We start from the raw sequence: 24,282 nt of genomic DNA on the forward strand, positions 1-24,282 counted from the left end.
AAATTTTAACCGTGATTGACTCCACAATAACCAATCAGAGAAGGCATTTTTTGAAAAAAACGGCTTCTCTGATTGGTTCTCGTGGAATTGATCACGGTTGAAATTTAACCACCTTCTGTGCAACCGGCACTTAAAATATGAAGGAACCATAATATTTCAAGAAATATACACAAATTATAATGAAGTGGAAAAATAATATTGGTAGGTCAAATGATTGCTATAAATATTATAGTTATGACATGGTATACGATTACAAAATATATATTTACATTTTTTATCGATTTTAGATTTTAGTAGATAGGATAGAAACGGTAGATTTGGTAGAAATATTTTCAATTCTCTTTTAACTCCAGATTTATCTATTTTCTCTGTTCAGAAGCATGTGACTGCGTTGAAATAACATCTCCAGTAGACTCGTCCGTTCTTTTGGTTGCCTCTTCTTTGTAGATCCATCTGCAACAGAGAGAAAAAATGGTGAGAAGGGAGAGAAAATGGAATAAAAATGTTGGAATCTTGGATTCATAAATTAGTTGTCATCACCAATACCTCATCCAGGTGTGAGTGCAAGAATCTTCTCAATATCCACTCCCAAAAACAATATAAGATACTATTTTATTTATGTTGAATGTTTCTCATAATTATAATTATCAAACGAAAATCCAAATTAAATGCTGTAATCCACCACGAGGACTTCTGCTACTGCAAATATTGACAACAGGGTAAACAGATGGGAATTCGATGAACACTACTATTCAAAAATTATTTGTCAGCCCAGGAATCGTACCCAGTACCTCCTAATTGCCGGTAAGGAATGCTTACTCTTACACCAAACTTACAATCTCTGGATAGCAGTGCTCATTCTATATTGGTAGTTCTGCGAACAGTAGACCTCGCTCATTAATACAACTCTCAATCTAATGAGAAGGGCCAGTAAATACAGTATATTATTGTGAAGATTTTGCCATGTCATCTATTATTTTCTCCATTGAAAGTGCTAGAGACACTGTTTCCAGGGACACCGGACTTTAACAAGGAGGTACCTTTATATCGTCTCCATATTCACAATATAAACATATATTACAACTTTTCTAATAATGAATTATAAGAAATCGGTCAACTGACGGAAGAATGGAATATGCAGCAGGCAATTTATATGATGGATCGTCTCACAGACGATGATGAGATGGAAAATGATTCTAAATAAGATTGGTTTGTTGGTGACAATGACAGGAGGTTGCTAATGATATTTTTCATGAAAAGTGGATTCAATGTTATGGCTTGTTATGCCTATGCAGAATGTTAATGCTCGCAAATCGTTTCTGATCTCATTCCAAAAGGAAAACAAAAGACTTGAGCGACACAAAAATGCACAAAAAATGCATACAATGCAATAATTATTGTACTTGATAAACTGAAAATTCAGTTAAAAATAACTAGAATAATAACTGATAGTTATGATTAAAAGGAGTTGGAGATTAAAGAAATGTTTATGATGTTAAATATTGTCTACAACTAAAATAGTTGTTGATTAATTTCTATGATTATAAAAATTGTCCACAACTAATGCGAAAAAGTAGGAACATGAATTGCTGTATCTTCAAAGATACGAAAAAGTAACTTTTGAGTTTAGTCTACGATTTTTTAAATATTACAAAAAAACCGGAGGTCTTACTAGAAATCGTTACACATACGTTTCTGCCCTCTGTTTCAAAGAACTTGCATACCAAATTTCATCCAAATCGGACAATGACTGCGACTGTAACTGCGGTACAAACAAACAGACAAAAGTCGATAAAGTCGAAACTAAGACCTCAGCTTCGCTTCGGTCAATGAAGCCATAGCGGCAAGCCAGTCTAAAGATGGAAATTACTGAGATATTGCAATTATTAAAATGCTAATGAATTAATAATTATTATTAAACGAAAATTCCAATTAAATGCTGTAATTCACCCCAAAAACTTCTGCTACTGCAAATATTGACAACCGGGTAAACAGCCAGATGAGCGGGCTGACAAATAATTTTTGAATAGTTACGCTCATCGAATTTCCATCTAACTGTTCGCCCTGTAGTCAATATTTGCAGTAGCTGAAGTCTTCGGGGTGAATTACAGCATTTAATTTGGATTTTCGTTTAATAATGATTGAAAATGTTGAAATCTTGGTTTCAGGAATTAGTTGTCATCCCCAATACCTCATCCAGGTGTGAGTGCAAGAATCTTCTCAATATCCACTCCCAGCATGCAATTGATATTGCAATGTAATTTGTTGGAAAATCAGCTGTCGTGTGGACTATCAATTGCAAGCGATGAAGCATGCAATATTGATAACTCAAAGTAGCTTATTATTTTCTCCCGACTTTTCTCTGCTTTCAACACGGTAAGCTTTTAATGATAGTAGCATAGTTGTTTACAACAATTTATTAGCATTCTAACGATAATTATTATAATTAGTAACAATAATTATTGTCGATACAACATTTCAAAAAGCCATTAGTTGTTTACACACCGATATCTCGCCGACACGTCAGGACAGGACACAATTCACTCTGATGGAGGCTGTGATTTTTTACTGCGCGAGGTATTCGGTTCACAGAACTACTAGTATATCTGAGAGAGAAAAGAAACAGTTTTTCAAAACAATCGTGATGAGCTGTGTAACTTATGGGGCGGAGGTATGGAGACTAGCCAAGAGACTGAAACGAAGATATCGGATATAGAGAAGATGTTAATGAATTAGGAACTGGATGAAGAGAATTACTGGAGAAGATGTTAATGATGAGATGTTAAGATGTTAATGAAGATGTTGATGTTAATTAAGATGTTAATGATGAGATGTTAAGATGTTGATGAGGATGTTGATTTTAATTAAGATGTTAATGATGAGATGTTAAGATGTTAATGAAGATGTTGATGTTAATTAAGATGTTAATGATGAGATGTTAAGATGTTAATGAGGATGTTGATTTTAATTAAGATGTTAATGATGAGATGTTAAGATGTTAATGAAGATGTTGATGTTAATTAAGATGTTAATAATGAGATGTTAAGATGTTAATGAAGATGTTGATGTTAATTAAGATGTTAATGATGAGATGTTAAGATGTTAATGAAGATGTTGATGTTAATTAAGATGTTAATGATGAGATGTTAAGATGTAATGAAGATGTTGATGTTAATTAAGATGTTAATGATGAGATGTTAAGATGTTAATGAAGATGTTGATGTTAATAAAGATGTTATAATGAGATGTAAGATGTTAATGAAGATGTTGATGTTAATTAAGATGTTAATGATGAGATGTTAAGATGTTAATGAAGATGTTGATGTTAATTAAGATGTTAATGATGAGATGTTAAGATGTTAATGAAGATGTTGATGTTAATTAATATGTTAATGATGAGATTTTAAGATGTTGATGTTAATTAAGATGTTAATGAATTACTGGAGAAGATGTTGCCAGCTGACCTTGAGAGATAGGGTGAGAAATGAGGTTATAAAGGAGAAAATGGAATTGGACAGGTCAGTGGTGGATGAGAAACAACTGCAGTGGTACGGACATCTCAGAAGAATGCGCCCCAGTCGCATACCAAACAAGATATATGAGTGGACTCCGGCTGAGAGGAGGAAATGTGGACGACCACGAACGGTTTGGCAGCAAACATAGAAGAGGCCATGGAGAGCAGAGCGGGGCATCCAACAAGACGTATGGAGAGATAGAGGCAGACGGCGTGTTGAGTGCGGGAAACGGCCGGGAAGGCTGTGAAAACCCGCGTATTAGGTATAAGGTGAGGTAAATTACTAGGTAAAATATAGTATGAAACAACTGGTTATTTGGAAACAAGAAAACATAGGGATGAAAAAAATCACGAATTATTTGAAGAAAAACAGAGACATGTTTCAACATGATTAATGTTATTTGAAACCTGAATATCGGGACACCGAGCTCCGCTCTGGAGTACAGAAGTATAGATTCTATTAGATTGAACGGAGCTTGGCAATCACATATTATGTTCATCATGTGTATGATAAGATGTGTTCAATCTGATGGAATCTATAGGGATTGAGTTGTTAACATTTTGTTGATGGTTGTGGTGTAAACGCAGCTTTAGTTTTGTAATTCTAATCACACATATTGTAATTTATAGTAAATATAATACCATATGACTACTGAATAATACTGCTTGCAGGAACTGTCCCCCAATCTCAGACGCATAGTCTTACTGGGAGAATTCCACTCAATCAATATGTTCTTTGTACTGTTTCTGTAAGAATGTGATTCTTATTTTGTTGAATTTCAAATATGAATATGTACATGTATTGTATGCCAAGTGGAAATAAACGAACTGGATTGAATTGAATATGAAATTTATTACGAAAGAAGAAATTGTAATATATTTATAGTTCATACAGGAAGGTTCTATCTAATCACAGTGGATTGAGATTAATTCGCAGAGGAATGCAAAAATTTCTCTCACAAAAGCATGTTAAATTTTAGTCCTGATTAATTCCACGTGAACCAAATCAGAGAAGACCATTTCAAAAAGATAGCTTATCTGATTGGTTCTACTGGAATCAATCAGGATTGAAATTTAACCGGTTTTTGTACAACCGGCACTAAGTACCTGATTGAATGATTACAAAAATTCAACAGCTGAGTCATAATTTTGATTCAGTCCCACACACATGCACTTGCTCACTCACTTCCATCACCAACAGACGACGAAATTATCAGCTGTTTTTCCATTAATAAATAAATCCTTTTTATGTCCTTCAGCGAGTTCTCCCAGGTATGAGATCTAGTGCAATCGAATTTTCATATTAAAAACCTACTATGATATGAATTTTGTGAGAATCGTTAGTCGTTTTCGAGATCCAGTGAAATACAAACATTCAAACATCTAAACATATAAACAGAAATCGCTTGTTCGATAGTATAGGATATGACTAGTCATTTGAATGATGTGTATTGCATTCTTCTGTTTTCTTCAGTTTCTATTGACTTATTAACATTATGGGCCGGTTTCCGAGCTGTGGATTTAGCCAATACCTACTATTACTTCAGGCCCCACAACTGATCTCTAATAAACTATGACGTCATCACATGTAGATCATCGATGATCTACTGGCGGTAAGCAAGCGAAATAAGGGCGCTGATGCTTGTTATCACATCTGATATGGTAATCAACAAAATTGGAATTACAAATTCAATTTTCACGGTGTTCCATTTCAATGAATATGGTTTGTTTATCATTCTTCTAATATTTGTCTGTGAAAAGTAATAATGAATTTGGGGTTTTAAATCATTGGGATACTGTTGTGTACCTAATTGTTGCGGGAATTATAACAAGATTCCAAAAGTTTCCGTACAGTTTTAAAGTTTAAAACGGTTTTTTTACTTTTTCGAAAGATGATACTTTGAAACGAAAATGGATACGAGCGATAAGAAGAAAGAGCTTCAATTCTACAAAACAACGGTTTACATGAAGTGTAAAAGAACAGTGTAAATAAAGTGTGAGTGGAAAATTTAATTAAAGTGTGAAAGAACAGTGTAAATAAAATGTGAAATAACAGTGTAATTAGAGTGTGGAAGAACAGTGTGAATAAAGTGTGTGAAAGAACTTTTGAATTAATAAATTAAAAAGTAAATGCAAAGTGTTGGAACTGCCCATAACATCATAATATTAAAGGTTTTACCTAACTGAAAAACATCCCCTGATGGGTTTCTTTGTACTACAGATCAATTGTGATCAAGTTTGTGGGAGCCTCTTTCCTAAAAAAGAGTTAGGAAATTTGGTTTATCTTTGATTTACCTCTCCTTCGACTCTGATACAGGCTATTATTAAGTATTTTTGGTTGAGATGAATTATCAATAGCTCTATCACTGAATCGAGTAGGCCTATGTCTATCAATCTGAAAATATGGATAAATTATTGCATTTGTGGAATAAAGTGTTTTTATTTCAATAAAATTTCTATTTATTAAAATACAAGTGTCTTTAATTTGAAATTTAGATAGTATTCCATCCAATAAAAATCGATACAGTAACAAAAGTTACATTGATAAGCTAGTAGAAACTACTACGATCTAGGAAGAATCAATGTACATGTTATGACGTTATTAATTAGTTGTGGGGCCTGAAGTAATAGTAGGTATTGATTTAGCTGAGTGTTCTAGACTTTAAACAGCTGGAGTCAGAAAATTGGCTTTCCTAAACGGGGCGTAGTTGCAATTTTTATGATAATCTTTATTTTCTCATTTCTATAACATAGGAAACGTTTTCCCTTGACGAAATGAAACATTCTAAATAATTCAAATTGCTGAAACTTCACACCATTTTCTCTTTATTTTATTTTGTGTTCAATATAAACGTTTTGAGTTTCTTTTCGCGTTTTAAAATTTTCAATTATTAATACAGTATTTTCAGTTATTAGTGATGATTTAGTGGAGTATTATTATTCAATTTGGTTTTCAACTTTCCTAAATTCTAAATTCCTAGTTTATACATATTTTGGACTCAAAATTGGACAAAAAACGTGTAGTGTAAACATAACCTATTTTTGGACAATTTCTATCTAAATTTGGGAAAGGAACAGTTTTGGGCTTTGAGCCTGTTGTTCCTTTCCCAATCATTCATAGTTGAGAATGATTGTATCTATTAATGTATAAATAAATGAAAATATTCTAGTTTTTCAAAACTTAATACAAACGTGGGTGGTGACTACGCCCCGTTTCGGAAAGACAATTCTCTGACTCCAGCTGTTTAAAGTTTAGAACTTAGCTAAATCCCAAGCTCGTAAAACCGGCTCTTAGACACGTGTCTCAAATATGTAAGGTATATAATAGACACGTGTCTTGAAACATATATGGGACAATTCTCAGAATATGATGTAGGATGGGTAGGTATATCAGCCAGTATACTTATATAGTGCCATGTATATATTACATTTACATGTATGTATATAGTGAGTGACTTTGAAACTGTCAGTATTGCAGGAATAGGGAGCATTGACGTTATGTATCAGGGATACTGACAGTATCAAGGGAATTACAGTTAGAAACCTACGCATGTATTAGCACAATAATCCTCACATGATATATTAATCCTCCCTATAATAGGGTAGATATTCCTCTTATCAAATAATATTATCAGGGGAGTAAGGTGCATGAGAGAACTCCTTAAATGATTAATCAATATAGCAAGAGATTCTCTTTGATTCGATGGTTTAAGATTCATTCATTCATTCATTAATTTATTCATTCATTTATTCGTGGACAGAATCACAAATCATATAAATATGATTTGGAAGAAAGGGCTTGGCCCAAATCTATTCCATTCCCAAATTTTGATTAATTAATAAAATTTCAAAAAAATAGGTTATGTTTCTACTGTAAAATGTTCAAGTTCAATTTTCGTCCAAAAATATATTTGAGCTAAACATTTTGAATTTATAGTAATTGAAACACCAAACTATATTTAAATTAATCAATATAGCAAGAGATTCTCTTTGATTCGATGGTTTAAGATTGATTCATCCATTCATTAATTCATTCATTCATTTATTCGTGGACAGAATCACGAATCATATAAATATGATTAGGAAGGAACAACAGGCTTGGCTCAAATCCATTCCATTCCCAAATTTTGATAAATTAATAAAATTTCCAAAAAATAGGTTTTGTTTCTACTGTAAAACGTCCAAGTGCAATTTTCGTCCAAAAATATATTTAAGCTAAACATTTTGAATTTATAGAAATTGAAACACCAAACTATATATACAAATATAACACTTAATTTTCACTTCATATTGAAATTGATCAAGTTATTTTATAAAATGTTGAACCCAATAATACACACAACTTCTCTTACCAAGCACAGCTGTTGAAAATTTGAAGATGTTGAAGATGGCATTCATTCCAATAAAACTACTTGAAAGCTAAACTAGTGACCCCCTGAGTTGGAGAACTCACTCAGGAACTGTTGTATTGTAATCTTCGAAACCCGCAACTTTTAATTTGACAGAGTTAATGGAAATATCATGGGAACTGCTGAATATCTTCTACAAGAATAATTTGACAGTGTTTATATTGGGGATCCTATTTGAGATGGAAAATAACTTTTCAAATTTTACTCTGCCGCTTCAATATCTTTGACCCTCATATGAATCTGAATTCATTTTTACTTTCCTCGCCCTATTTCCATAGGTAAGGAAAGTATTGCTTTTCGAAAAAAATTAAGGTACCCCAATTTCCAAATTTCCATACGTTTCAAGGTCCCCTGAGTCCAAAAAAGTGGTTATTGGGTATTGTGTGTGTGTGTTGTATGAGTGTATGTGCGTCTGTGTAAACGATATCTCATCCCGCAATCAACGGAATGACTTGAAATTTGGAACTTAAGGTTCTTACAATATAAGGATCCGACACGAACAGTTTCGATTTGATGCAATTCAAGATGGCGGATAAAATGGTGAAAATGTTGTAAAAAACAGGGTTTTTCGCGATTTTCTCGAAAACGGCTGCAACGATTTTGATCAAATTTATACCTGAAATAGTCATTGATAAGCTCTATCAACTGCCACAAGTCCCATATCTGTAAACATTTCAGGAGCTCCGCCCCATCTATGCCAAATTTGATTTTAGATTCTCAATTATCAGGCTTTAGATACAATTTAAACAAAAAATTCCAAGTGGAAAAGATTGAGCATGAAAATCTCTTCAAATAATGTTCAGTAACATTTTCACCTGAAATTGAAAATAAGCTCGAAATTCGAGAAAATGTTATTATTTCAATTACAAACACTGTTGGCAACTGTTGATTCTATTAAATCATTCACTATGAAGAGATAGCAAACTTCGTGTGTCTCCAGCCTCATTGTCCTGCACCAGCTGGCTTGGATCTTTGGATAGTAGACTTGAGATGCGCGGGAACACTAGCGTCAGGTGATAAATTTTCATAAAGGCAAGGAAAGTTGTGTGAGTGCGCCACACCAGATTTTTTGCATTGAGAAGGTGGTCATGTGATACATGATTTCGATACAGAGTTCCAAGAGAAAATGAATGGCGAAAACCGCACATTAATAATACAGTTCGTATCAGTTTGTTGAAGTAGGAGTTGAAAATATTATGTTGTATTTATTAACCTACCGGAAGTCGCGCCCTGCTCAATCACACGAGCAGTCGCGTGTTGTAATTTCTACAACATCCTATTTTTACTCATGAAACAGTACTTATAGAAACTAGTAGTTCTGTGAACAGTGGACCTCGTGCAGTAATAAACCACAGCCTCCTCTGAGAAAGATAATTAAGTCCTGTCCTGTCGTGTTGGAGAGATATCAGTGTATAAACGACTAATGACTGTTTTGGTTGTTGTATCGACAATGCTAATAATTTGTTGTGAACAGCTATGCTACTATTATCAAAAGCTCACCGAGTTGAAATCAGAGAGAAAATAATAAGTTATGCTACTTCGAGTTATCAATAATTGCATGCCTCATTGCTTGCAATTATTAGTCCACTTGACAGCTGATTTGATAAGAACAAGACAAGAGAAGAAGAACGGCCTGGAAGAAGAAGTACGACACGGGAAGAGGAAGGAGAACGAGAAGAAGACAAAGAGGAGACTACAATGTAAGTAAAGAGAGTATCTTAGATTTCAACAGCACACGATTAATTGGCATACACTTAACCTACTTTGCTACATAACCGGGAGAGCAAACTACTACAAAACTGGGTCAAGGTAACAAGCATATAAGACGAGGATGAAAAAGAAGAAGAAGAAGAAGAAGAAGAAGAAGAAGAAAGAAGGAGGAGAAGGAGAAGGATGACGAAGGGGAGGAGGAGGGAGAGGAGAAAAAGAAGAAGAAGGAAAAGTGAAGATGTGATGCGAGACATATGAGATCTCTTATATGAGTATGGGTTTAGCACATTTACACATCCCATACATCTCATAATAGAACCGTTCATGTGTGAAATCCTAAGTCACGTACTCCTATGTCAAGAGAAAGACTCAATTCACCTGTTGAAGAATGTAAACAATGGAGATATTATTCCGTATTGATCAGATTTCGTAGAAGGAAGGAAAGGAAATGAAGAAAGAGAAGGAGGTCTTGGAAAGAGTAGAAGTATCTCAGATATAAATCAAGTATAATTATAACTACACTATTGCCCGGTTGCAGAGTCATCACATAAAGTTGAAAATCTGGTGGGGCGCACTCACAATACTTTCCTTGCCGTTATGGAAATTGATCACCTGACGCTAGTGTTCCCGCGCATCTCAAGTCTACTATTCAAAGATTTGAGCCAGCTGGTGACAGGGAAATAACGTTGAAGATACACGAGGTGTGCTATCTCTTCATAGTGAATCATTTAATAGAATCAACAGTTGCCAACAGTTCGCAATTGGATAATCACATTTTCTCGAATTTCGAGCTTATTTTTAATTTTAGGTGAAAATGTTACTGAACATTAGTTGTAGAGATTCTCATGCTGAATCTTTTACACTGAATTTTTTTGTTTGAATTGTATCTGAAGCCTGATAATTGAGAATCTAAAATACTTTAATAAAAAACTTTGCATAGATGGGGCGGAGCTCCTGAAATTTTTACAGATATGGGACTGGTGGCAGTTGATAGAGCTTATCGATGACTATTTCAGGTATAACTTTAATCAAAATCGTTGGAGCCGTTTTCGAGAAAATCACGAAAAACCCTGTTTTTGACAACATTATCGCCATTTTAGCCGCCATCTTGAATCGCATTTGATCGAAATTGTTCGTGTCGGATCCTTATATTGTAAGCGTCTCACGTTCCAAATTTCAAGTCATTCCGTTAATTGGCAGATGAGATATCGTGTACACAGATGCACATACACTCACACACACACACACACACACACACACACACACACACACACACACACACACACACACACACACAGACTAATACCCAAAAACCACTTTTTGGACTCAGGGGACCTTGAAACGTATAGAAATTTAGAAATTGGGATACCTTAATTTTTTTTCGGAAAGCAATACTTTCCTTACCTATGGTAATAGGGCAAGGAAAGTAGAAACAGGCATTTAACTTATTTATGAAGTCATAACTCAGTATTCGTTGCACAGACGTCGAAGTGAACTATAGCTCACATAAAACTAAAAACGCCCGATTAGGCACATGTTTCTGTTGCACAGTCGTCAAAAGGAGCTTTTATGCCTACAATAGCTAAAAACGGTCAATTGAGTTATGGGCCCGAAGTCGTGCTGTTAAATCCACTATCTAATCCTGCCAAATGCATTCCAGAGGTTGTGATAGCTTCTTTGAAAGATGTTTACGGAAACATCAGTATAAGTAGATTATTTTTTCCTCCAGCTACTGCCTAAAGTGTTCACTTTTCTCCCTGGAACAAAATACTAAAGTGTCACTTTTTCGCTGTCGGGACGAAAACAGAGAAAAACTCCCTAGAGTGTAAAAGTGACTCTACTTAAATAACATGGAAAGCATCTATATTTTAAAAACGTACATTTGAAATAGGTTAGAAGGTCTAAGCTCAGATGAGGAAGCTTATAGATTAGTCAATAAAACAACCAAATTCAATACCTCAACCAGTCATTTGATCAATATATTGTTCAATATATGTTTATTGTAATATTGTAATATATTGTTTGATCAATATATGATATTCATGTTTGTTTGCTAAAATTATTACGAACTTCATATCACTATAGGCTACTAAAAAGATGTATAATTTTTTTTTTATTCCATGTTATTCAAAATACCAGACAACGAATATTCCTCATTAACTAATCAAATTTGAAACGGGAACTTCATCATAGCTGTAGTTGTGGCGGCCATTGTTGTTACAACTTCTGCCAACAGATAGCGCTATCGGCGGAGAACTGTGATTACAAGCCAGCTGTTTCTGTTTACTTTTTAGATTATGTTGTAACACATTTTTTGGTCACGTATGTTTCTAAAAATTATTACATTTGCAGTTTTTATGAAAATGTACGTGGAGGAAAAATGTTGTGTATATCACGAGTGGAAAATGTTTTTTCTCCCTCAGGAAAAGTGTTGCCCTCGGCTTCGCCTCCAAACTTTCCCCTCAGGTAGGAAAAACAGTACTTTTCACTCTAGATATACAAATAACTATTTCCTCCAGCTACTGACTAAAGTTCTTACTTTACTCCCTGGAACATTTATACTAGTGTCACTTTTTCGCTCTTGGGAGGGAAAATAAAGAAAAACTCCCTAGAGCGTAAAAGTGACTCCATCTAAATAACATGGAGAGCATCTCTATTTCAATAACTTACATTTGAAATATGTTAGAAGGTCTACGCTCTGATGAGAAAGCATAATAGAGGTGTCTGTCATTGAATCAACTGAATTCAATGCCACATCCAGAAATTTGATCAACTCATGAAATATATGTTTGTATGATATTACATAATTAATATTAGTAGGCGATAAAACTTTATACATATTTTATTCTATTCAAAATACCAGCCAAGAAATATTTCTAATCCGCAATTCAAATATGAAACGCGTGATTTGGAGTCAGCCATTTTTGATAGCCGCCCAGTTGAGAATTGTTACAACTTTTGCCGATCGATAGCTTAATAGGCAGTGCCAATCAGACGACCGGCTTTTAGGTTTTAGATTTTAGGTTATGTTGTTAGAAAACATTGTCACATATAATGTTAGTTATTGAAATGATTTGATTTGCAGTTTCTATAAAAAATATAGATGAAGAAAAAATGTTGTGTACATCACGAGCGAAATATACTTTTTCTCTCTCAGGAAATTGTTGCCCTCGGCTTCGCCTCGGGCTTCAAACTTTTTCCCACAGGGAGAAAAAGTTGTACTTTTCACTCTAGATATAGAAATAACTATCTCTCTTTCTATGATATTTTTTCAAGTTGTTATAACTTGAAAAAAATAACCTCTAAATCGCTAAATATGGTGAGAAATCCTGCCAGAAGCCAAGAGTCGCCATATTGTTTATAAATTTTATGTGAGGTCTTTTATGTCTGTTCACAGTGATGCCAATTGAAACTTTCCCCGATGCAAGACGTTGGTTGGATAGAAGCATGTACGGAAAAAAGTGAATAGAGCTGCAGTGTGACTTATGTGTGATGCTAATTCGAGATATAGCTGAATGGGCTTCGGCAAACGACTGTGCAACGACCAACCATTTATGTCAGTGATTTTAAACTATGTCTCACATAGCTATGTTTGATTTTATGTAACGACTCTGCAACCGGGCATATGATAATAATTATTTATAATTGATGTATGAATCTATAGTGAGGTTCACGTTATAATGGCAGTGGAGAAAGATAGGAGAACAACATATTGTGCATCGTAACCTGTGTGCGTGCAACCTGTTACTCTGTGGGCCGAGCGAATCCAGTTTGTATCTCAAGCTGTGCGATTTCGTTGCCGATCCTCTCTCTTGTCAATGCCTTCAATAGACGGTATCTGATACAGGTTCATTGATGTAATATTGACTGTTCATTCTCGTATCCTCGTATCAAATAAATAAATCCTTAGTTTAAATAATGAAATTAACGTTTTGGTAGAGAGTTAGTGGGGAGGATATTCTTAATATTCTTTCCGAAGAATGGACAATGATATGTCCAAAGCTCCGCCAATTTATGTAGATGCATAACAATATAATTATTATCTATAGTTATTATATTACAAATTGCTTTTTCATATCATATACAGTTCAATAATTATTTTCTTAGTCTATATCATGTAAATTCATCTATAATTTTGCTGTATTGTAAGCTATTGTATATAAGTGTATAAGACAGTATATATTGTAATCTACATAAATAAAGTAATCAATCAATCAATCAATTATATTTTATTAAGCAAGAAATTATATTTTTCAATAACTCTATAATGAATTTTTATAATCAAGATGAAATATCTTGTTAATTTATTAATAATTCTTCATTGTTCAAAGACACTGTCATTATAACGTGGACCTCACTATAGATGTCTCTTGAATGATCTTGGGGCATGACACTACAGGACAAGAAGCTCATCGTTTGGCTTATTGGGTTGGCATATCAAAGATAAGCGAGCGAGTCAGAGAGATTCCTGTCCTGTTTGCCGTGCCGACTCTTTAAAAAAACGCCTCGTGTGTCACTGCCCTTTGGGCAGCAAACAGCAGCTTCAAATGAGCGGCAGGCGAGAATGGACTATCAACTTTGAGCTTTATTTAAACCTTTTTTAAAGTATGATATTAATACATTTTAGTATGATTTTTTCGTGAAGGTCAATATTTATTTATTGATGAATCTTTCAAAACTTCTAATTATTAATAGGCCTACAGTATTTACCAGTTATCAGTGATGATTGAGTGAAGTATTCTTATTTAATTCGGGTTTCAACTTTTCTGGATTCTAAATTTCTAGTTTATATATATTTTAGACTCAAAATGAGACAAAAATCATGAAGTTTGAACATAACCAATTTTTGGACAATTTCTATCTAAATTTGGGAAGAAACAGTTTTGGGCTTTAATAATGTTGTTCCTTTCCCAATAATTCATAGTTGAGAATTATATTATATGATAATGATAATGATATCTATCAATGTATAGATAAATGAATGAATTGTATTATTGGTTGGAGCAGGAGGAGGAGGAAGAAATGGGAAGAGTATAGAAGGAGGAGACTTGAGAGAAAGAGATGGGAGGAGAACGAAGAGTGGAAGAGGAGAAACTATAAGCAACAGGAGACGGAGGGAGAATAAAATTGGAAGGAGGAGACAGGAAAAGGGAGAGGTGAAGAGGAGTGGAATGTTGATGAGGAGGAGCAGAAGAATGTTCTTGAGGAGTGGAGTAGGAATATTAGCAGAAGGAAAACGAGAAGAAGAAGAAAAAGAGGATAAAGTGCGTAAAAAACAGCAATAGAATATTTTCTCTGGTCAAAACCTAATCTCCGATTGATTTTTGAGATAAAATTTAAATATGGATTGGAATTTGAATAATGCCAACCGTTTTTCCTCCAGTCCTCGGAAGAGTCGTGTCGGCTGACGAAGAGGTGTAGGAGGAAGAGGAAGAGGAAGAGAAAGAGTATGATAATAAAGATAAAGTAGAAGAGTGGGAATAGGGAAAAGAAGAAGTGGAATAAGAATTGTGTGGAGGGGGAGGAGAAGGAATTTGAAGAGAAGAAGGTGAAGGAGGTTGATGATGGGAAACGTAAAGAGTACAAGAAGGAAGATCAATTGGAGGTTGAAAAGGAGAAGAAGGATGAGTAATAGGAGAAGGAGGAGAGTGAGAAGAAGGAGGAGAAGGAGGAGTGGGAGGAGAAGAAGCAGGAGAAGGTGGAGGACGAAGAGGAGAAGGAATATGAGGAGGAGAATGAGGAGAAGGAGAAGGAGGAGGAGGAATAGAAGGAGTATAAGGAGTGGAGAAGTAGTAGATGGAGGTAGATGCATGTTGATGGAGGAGAATGATCACAAGGAGGATAATGATGAGGAGGAAGAGGTGAAGGAGAAGTAGGAGAAGGAGGAGAAGGAGGAGAAGGTTGAGAATAAGGAGAAAGAGGAGTAGAAGTATGAGAAGGATGAGTGGGAGGAGGAGGAGGAGTAAGGGAAGATATATGTGTAGGATAGAGAGAAGGAGAGTGGTGAGGCTGAACAGGATAAGGTTGAAGAGTTTAGAAATGATGAAGAGGATGTGGAGGAAGAGTGAGAGAAGGTTTAGAAGAAGAAGGATGGAGGGAGAGAGATATTCTACCACAATACAATATTTTCCGCGGTCAAGAACTAATCTACAATTGATTTTTGATACAAAATTGAATATTTATATCTATAGTGTGGTCCACGTTATAGTGGCAGTAAATAAAGATAGAAGAATAGCGATGCCGATTCTCTGCATTAATTAATTATATTTCTACACTGTCAAAAACATAATTGGCACCGTTGTGGACCTAGAAAAGGATAGTACCACCGGTTTTGTCAAATGATAGACAAGGATAGCAAAACCAAAGTTGATCAAATACTGTCATTATAACGTGGACCTCGACAGGAGTCCCAAGGGGGGTGTATTGGATGACGATGAGGAGGAGAAGGAGTAGGAGGAAAAGGAGGAGAAGGAGAGGGTTATATGTAAGAGTGGAATAGAAAGGAGGAGGTGAAGTTGAACAGGATCAGGAGGAGGAATAGGAAGAGATGAGAAATGATAAAGAGGAGGGAGAGTAGAAGAAGGTTTAGAAGAAGGAGAAGAAGAACAATATTTCACCACAATACAATATTTTCTCCGGTCGAGATCTTATTTGCAATAATTGATTTTTGAGACAAAATTTGAAATTTTTAAATTTCAATTTCAATTCAAATATTTATATGCAGTTTTTGATGACTAACCGTTTTGACAGGAGTCCTAAGGGGCTTTATCGGAAGAGGAGGAGGAGGAGGAGGAGGATGATTGAGAGGAGGAGAAGGAGGAAGAATTGGAGAAGGAGTATGGTAAAGGAGGATGTAATGAAGATGAAATAATATGAGGAGGAGAAGAAGAAATGGAAGGATTTTGAATATAAGGAGGATGATACAGTGGAGGAGCAGGAGGAGAAGGAGGAGAAGGAGGAGAAGGAGGAGAAGGAGGAGAAGGAGGAGAAGGAGGAGAAGGAGGAGAAGGAGGAGAAGGAGGAGAAGGAGGAGAAGGAGGAGAAGGAGGAGAAGGAGGAGAAGGAGGAGGAGAAGGAGGAAAAGAAGGAGAAGGAGGAGGAGGAGTAGAAGGAGGGGAAGAAGGAGAAGGAGGAGGAGGAGTAGAAGGAGGAGAAGAAGGAGAAGGAGGAGGAGGAGTGGAAGGAGGAGAAGGAATAGAAAGAGGAGAAGGAGGAGAAGGAGGAGAAGGAGGAGAAGGAGGAGAAGGAGGAGAATGTTGAGGATGAGGAGCAGAAGTATGAGGAGGAGGAGTGGGAGAAGGAGGAGGAGTAGGAGAAGATACAGGTGTAGGATAGAAAGAAGGAGAGTGGTGAAGCTGAATAGGATGATGATGATGAGGGGAAAGAAGTGGAAAATGTGGAGGAGGTTGAGGAAGAGGAGGAGGAGAACGTGGAAGAGAAGTATTCCACCACAATAAAATATTTTCTGCGGTCAAAAACTAATCTGCAATTGATTTTTGAGACAACATTTGAATATTTATATTCAGTTTTTGCTGACTAACCGTTTCTTCGACAGGAGTCCTTAGGGGAGTGGGTGGGTGAGGTATCGTGTTCTCCTCATCAACTGCCTTCTGCAATGCCACCATTATTCTGTCCAATAGCAGCGCCGCTCTCTTAGGGACTACCACCTGCAAGCACACACAAATGAATACAGAATATCCCAACTTCATTCTATCCAATATTTTCCAAGCTCCAATTTTATGCTCAATAGTTCAGTCGGAAAAAAAATCAAATCAAAATATTTATTCACAATACAAACAGTTGAGGGTCCTGCCAAACCCAAAGATTTTTCGGCGGGTGCCCAGTTACAGGAAAAAAATGAGTTACAAAAGATAAATAAACTCAATGAGTAAGACAAAATTAACATTACACTTCAAAGATTTTAAGTAAAAAATGAAAGGAAACTGATACAAAATGCAAAAATAAAATGAGAAATATACATCAGATTTTGATACAGGATTACAGTAATGGAAAAAGGGAATAATGAAAATTAATTAGAAAGGAATGAAATAATAAGGAAAAGGGAAAAATTGTTTTACACAAGTAATAGTACATTTTTATCGTTGAGGCAGGCGGCAGTGACAATAAAAGGAAAATTTACTATAGTTATTAATAGTCAACGAAAGATTATTGAAGGAAAAGTTTGGAACACAATTTTCGACCCCGCAGCTCTGTAAAGGGGTGATTTTTTCAATCAAATTAGTGTCAAAATTTCTAGTTTCTTCATTTTTGAACTGAAAAGTGGACTCAAATCAATTAAAGTGGATAGCATAACCCATCATTTTTATTCATTCATAACTCTACCTTCATTGTATTATCATTCATCCCATCATCATCATCTAGACTCAAAATACTTCTAGAAAGTCGCCTTTGTGAAATAAAAAAAAGAATAAACATGAAAAATTTGGGAACATAATAGTTTTGGGCAAAGACCTTAAAGATGCATAGACTCACATGCAGACGTATTTGGAATTGAAATCCGCCATTGAGGGAGCAACCCATAAGATTATTACATACCAATGCCTTCGTGATCTATAGTATTACAAATAAGAAATATTAATATCTCGTGCTAAAATACCCCAATGGCGGCCTTCAATTTCAAGTGAGAGCTATCATTGGGAAGGCATAGGCATTGTGGGTATCTCTTCAAGGTCTTTGGTTTTGGGCTATGCCTGTTATTCTTCCCTGATGATATTCATATGATTTTTATTGAATCAACAAATGAATAAATTGAAATTGAAACATCAAAAGTCCTCACTCCTACCCCCTGTAATATTATATTAATATGATAAATATTATAAGAAATATTATATTTTTCATAATTTAATAATGAAGATGAAATATTTTGTTAATTAATTATCAATTCTATATTGTTAAAAGATGATCTGGCAACAGATCATAGCGAGAAAGAGATAGGGCTATCCGCTTTGTTGAATGATAGACAAGGATAGCAATACCATTGCTAATCAAACACTGCCATTATAACGTGGACCTCACTATAGCGAGATCGGACTCCCCTTCTAACAAGTATAATTTGACAGTGGTTTTATTTGGGATCTTATTCAAATTAAAAAAATGTATTCTTTTCTGTCGCTTCAAAATTTTTGTCCACCAACTTTAATTATGTTGAAATCAATTCCATTTTTTCAAACAGGTGGATGGTCATGTGAAACATGATTCCGATATGAAGTTTAAAAAAGAAATATTTTCACACCGATATTTCAAACCGTTTAAAAGCTAAGCTGCGTTTACACCAAAGTTAATAACAAAATGTTAATAACTCAATATCATAGAGAAACATTAGCGTGAGTAGATATCCCATGGTATAGGGAATTTATGTCGCAACTTTTACTGTTATCTCAAGCCGATTACTGTCAATTTTTACTGTTTTGTTGGGGTGAGAGTGTATGAACGGCACAATTTGAGAGATTACCAGCGTCACACAGCCCATGGTATAGGGAATTTATGTCGCAACTTTTACTGTTATCTCAAGCCGATTACTGTCGATTATTCTCAATTTTTACTGTTTTGTTGGGGTGAGACTGTATGAACGGCACAATTTGAGAGACAACCAGCGTCACACAGCTGCATAGGAAAGAACTATGTGAACTATCGGCTTGGGATAACAGTGAAAGTTGCGACATAAATTCCCTATACCATGGGATATCTACTTATGCTAATATTTCTCTATGTCAATACTTATAGATTCTATCGGATTGAACATAACTTATCATACACATGATGAACATATGTGTTTGTCAAGTTACGTTCAATCTAATAGAATCTATAAGGATTGAGTTATTAATATTTTGTTAATAACTTTGAAGTAAACCCAGCTTAATTCACATTCAGAGATACTGATAAGTCATACAAGAATGAAATAAATATGTACATAAAGGCCGGTTTCCGAGCTCAGGATCCAGCTAAGCTCCAGACTTTAAACAGCTGGAGTCAGAAAATAGGCTTTCCGAAACAGGGCGTAGTCGCAGTCCACTTTGAATTAAGTTTCGAAAAACTAGAAAATTCAACACAAAATTGAATAAAAAGAAAATATTGTAAAGTTTCAGCTATTTTGAATTATTTAGGAATGTTTCATTTTGTCATGGGAAAACGTTTCCAATAATAAAAATGAGAAAATAAAGATTTTCTGACCACAGCTGTTTGAAGTCTAGAACTCAGCTGAATCCCGAGCTCGGAATCCGTCCCTTAAAGTTTTTAGAAAAACGAGTTCAATCCAGTCACTATATGCATTGGTGCTTGCAATTTATATTGTAGTTCTGATTTCTAAATCAAATATTATTTGGGTTCAGAACAAATTTCTTCATGCAAAATTTCCGAATGGAACCTGAAAAAGAAAAACCTCGTTTTTTTGGTTTATTTTCTAGTTTTCAGCTATTTCTGCCAAATCCAACACTAATCGGACAGGAAATTTTGCTCTCGCCTTTTTTTTAGATTATGAAATAAATTCTGAATAAAATGAGATCATTCCAAACTCTCTATGTCCGATGAGTTATGATTTTCAAGAATGAGTAAAATTTGAAGATGAATTTCAGTTTTTGATCAAAAATATCTTCCGATTATATCATTTAGATGTATAATTCATGATCACTCTGGGCGTACTTTCGTATTTTCGTGCTCTACAATCTAAGATCAGGTAGAGCGCTCTCTATCTCATATAGATTTTCAGGTACACCTGACAACAATGCTCCTTGTATTGTGAAAAACACCCAATTTTCAGCTTCAACAATCATCACCAACTACATTGTCCTTACATTGATATTTCGCACAATGACATGAGTTCATGAGATTATTTTCTATGAGAATCACCCGTTAGATGCACTTCATTTCAGTATTTCCTCGTGGAGAGGCGCGCATAAGGATCAAAATTTCAAACACTTATAACTTTTGACACAATACTCAGATTTCATCGTACTACACTTCATTCTCCTCGGCTTGTCGAGGCGGTCCAAAATCATACATCATTAGTCAAATTCGGTCGAAAAATGGAAAATTTATTGTTGAGTGTACCATAACCTATAATTTTTATTCATTCATAACTCTACCTTCATTGTATTAGCATCGATCCCATCATCATCACCTAGGCTTGAAATACTTCTAGAAAGTCGCCTTTGTAGAATAATAAATAGTAATTTATTCCAATAAATAATGTAAATCGATCAAATAGAATTCAATAGAGACATCAAGTCTTAATGGAAAGATCTGATTAATTTTGGAAAAAACATATTCTATTGATAGATTTACAAGCTGGGTGAATAAAGATGGAAAAACCACACCAATATGACAGAGAGAGAAGCTAACCTTGAAACTAATTTTCTAAATCCAATTATCACCAAGTGGCTTTGACTCGAGGTGATGTAACACGATCTGGAATCATAATTATATATTACCTAATCAGCACTTATTTCCACAATAAATTCCCTTCATCACATCTGATTACTTCCAATTATTCCCCTTTAAGAGAACCTTTCAACAACATTTATTGGTGGTTGATAGATTTTCCATGTTCTTGGTTTTCCTAGTTATTGCAAAAACAAAGATTCTTTCATTTGTTCTTACAATGTGAATTGGTTTATCAAGGGAGTGATTATTTGATTCTGTTCTTTGTAGTATTAGGGTGGGCACACACACCAGTTAGTCAATACAAGACAAGACTAGTCACGTTTAGTCACAATACTTCACATAGTTGCTTATGAAGACATGTCTAATTGCAATGACTAATCAGTGTGAGTTGCGTCATAAGCAACTATGTGAAGTATTGTGACTCATCATGACTTGTTTTGTCTTTATTAACTGATGTGCGGCTAGCCTTACGTTACGGTAAGCACCACTGTAAGGCTACGGGCACACCAGTTAGTAAAGACAAGACAAGTCATGATCAGACACGTTTAGTCACAACACTCCACATTGTTGCTTATGACGCAACTCACACTGGTTAATCATAGCAATTAGGCATGTCTTCATAAGCAACTATGTGAAGTATTGTGACTGAATGTGTCTGATATGTCTTGTCTTGTCTTGACTAACTGGTGTGCGCCTAGCCTAATATCGTTCCAACTAGTGACTAGTTATGATGCGTGATATTGCATCTCAACAAAGAGCTGGGAGAAGAAGAGAATGAAGAAAAAGAAGTAGGTGGAGAAAAAGAAGGAGGAGAGGAAGAAGAAGAAAAAAATTATAAAGATTTTGTGTAGTTGAGAAGTTGATATTGTGGTAATTATTCATATTGAATAAAAAAACTAAGAAATTGTCAAAAACCACAGATTTATTGATACTTAGAAAGACCGGTTTCGGTTATTACACCATTGTCAATCTCTGATGAACTACCTTTTTTTTAAGTTTTTTTTTCTTCATTCAAAAAAGATATTTTTCTATCCCGTGAATCAAACCTCAATTTACGACCTTCCAGAAATAAGTTTGAAAATATAAAAATGGATCTTAATGTTTGCCGGAGACAATACTTTTACCTAGCTAATAAATTAATCAATGGAATTCCAGGTTACCTCACGGAGCATATTAATCGAAATTCCGTTACATCGCTTTAAAAAAGAACTATTGAATGAATTATTACCAGTAGAATCGAGAACATACTTTTTCAGTGACTCTTATCTTTGTTTCAATAGTATGTTTGCAATCACTCTTTCTTTCTCTTTTCTTTCTCTCTCCTCTCCTCTTTCTTTTACTCTCATTTCATCATCTTCTTTTAGTGAATATTATATCATATAATTTCTTATTTTATCTTTTGTAAGTTCTTAATGACAGTTCTTTTCATAGTTCTTGTATTAACAACTCTCACCTGTGCACAGGATTTTCCTTGCAGATGATTGGTTTCTCTTATTTTTGCTGAAAGTTTTGTTTTCTGTATATTTATTGTTGTTGGAGAACCAATATAGAATTCTTGATTTCTCTGAAAAAAGGAGAGAGAGAAAAAAAGAAGATGTGGAAAATAATGATGATGATCATCATGAAGAAGAAGAGGAAGTAGGAGAGGAGGAGGATGAAGAAGAAGAGAAAGAAGAAGAAGAAGGAGAAGAAGAAGAAGGAGAAGAAGAAGAAGGAGAAGAAGGAGAAGAAGAAGAAGAAGAAGAAGAAAAAGAAGAAGAAGATCAAGAAAATGAGGAAGAGGTGGTAAGAGACATAGATGGGATCTCTTATATGGGATAGAACATTTACACATCCCCATACATCTCATAATAAAACCGTTCATGTGTGTAACCCCAAAGTTTTCCTTGAGTAATATGAGGAGGAGGAAGAAGAGAAGGAGGTAGTGGAGGAGTAGGAGAAGGTCCTGGAGAATATGAAGAAGATGGAGGAGAAAGGAGGAAGATGAGGAGTGGGAGGAGGAGGTGGAGGAAGAGGAGAAGAAGAAGAAGAAGAAGAAGGAGAAGAAGAAGAAAAAGGAGAAGAGAAATAACGGAGTACAACTCATACAGAGATTCACGTTCTAAAGTTAATGTGGATCAGTCTCAAATTTCACAGAAGATTAACAGCAATTTGAAAATTGAAATAGAAATAAAAAATATAACTAGAAATTTGGAAATATTCGAAAATCGATAGGAAATGAATATCTCAAATAATAATTGTGATGGCAAAATCCAAAGCCGAAAGGACTTGGAAAGGGCATTGACAGGATAGGATTTTGGCTAAAAATAGCTCCTTAAGATCTTGAATCGAGGCATCAAGGTGCGTCTTATAGATTCCAATTTCCGTTATGGAGCTTGCAACCAAAATATTGTGGTTACGGGAGGAAGATTTTACCAGATTCTGAATTGTGATTTGGAAGCTTTCTATGGTGAGATTCAAGTTTTAAAGTCAGCACCTGATTAACATTGGTGTTGCTATCCTTGTCTGTCACTAGACAAAGCAGATAGCTCTATCCTTTTCCAGCTCTGCAACTCTTCCGAATAGTTCGTATGCTATGAAGGGATGAATTTATGATAAACTATCAAAATATTAATTTTCAATTATGAAAATTCATCATTAAATTATGGAGGAATAGAATTATCTTAACAAATGGAATGAATTTGATATACAGAGTGAGTCATATGTATGGGAACCCTTCAATAAGTTGGAGACTGATGTAGATATAATACTGTAATATATACTGTAATATATACTGTAATAGATATAATACTGTAGATATAATACTTCCAGGATAAGTTATTGGTCGAATACTCTACCTTTTGACGTACAACTGATTTTAACCCCTTATAAGGGGGTGACTCAGGTAATTCGAGTTTTTTGAATATAAACACCTATTGTGTGGTACATCATTTTAAAAGCCTCTTCGAAACAAGAAAGATTGCATCAATGAAAATGTTCTATGATACTTGTATCCGAAATGGCGGCTGATCGAAGTTTCAAGTAAAAACTAAAACTTCAATCAGCTGCCACTTTTATTGATGTCATCTTTCTTGTTTTGAAAAGGCCTTCAAAATAATGTACAATGGGAGTTTAAATTTGAAATATTCGAGTCACAACACCTAAGTCACCCCCTTATGAGGGGTTGTTGATTTTTCATTAAGAATATTTTAATTTCTTCAGCATTCTTTAGTTCATTCAATCATTTCTTATTCCATTCTCAATCACCTA

At 34.9% G+C, this 24,282-nt stretch overlaps 1 protein-coding gene across 1 annotated transcript; it reads right to left on the reverse strand.

The window, feature by feature from the left end:
- Positions 1 to 334: 334 nt before the first annotated feature.
- LOC111056723 lies at positions 335 to 17,342 on the reverse strand. Its single transcript, XM_039440734.1, has 2 exons — positions 17,175 to 17,342; positions 335 to 453 (listed from the first exon to the last, which is right to left on the reverse strand). Exons 1-2 carry the CDS (start codon positions 17,340 to 17,342, stop codon positions 373 to 375), a joined length of 249 nt encoding a protein of 82 aa, XP_039296668.1. The 3' UTR covers positions 335 to 372.
- Positions 17,343 to 24,282: the final 6,940 nt, after the last annotated feature.

The sequence above is a fragment of the Nilaparvata lugens genome, chromosome 14, assembly GCF_014356525.2.
Source record: "Nilaparvata lugens isolate BPH chromosome 14, ASM1435652v1, whole genome shotgun sequence".
Lineage (NCBI taxonomy): Eukaryota > Metazoa > Arthropoda > Insecta > Hemiptera > Delphacidae > Nilaparvata > Nilaparvata lugens.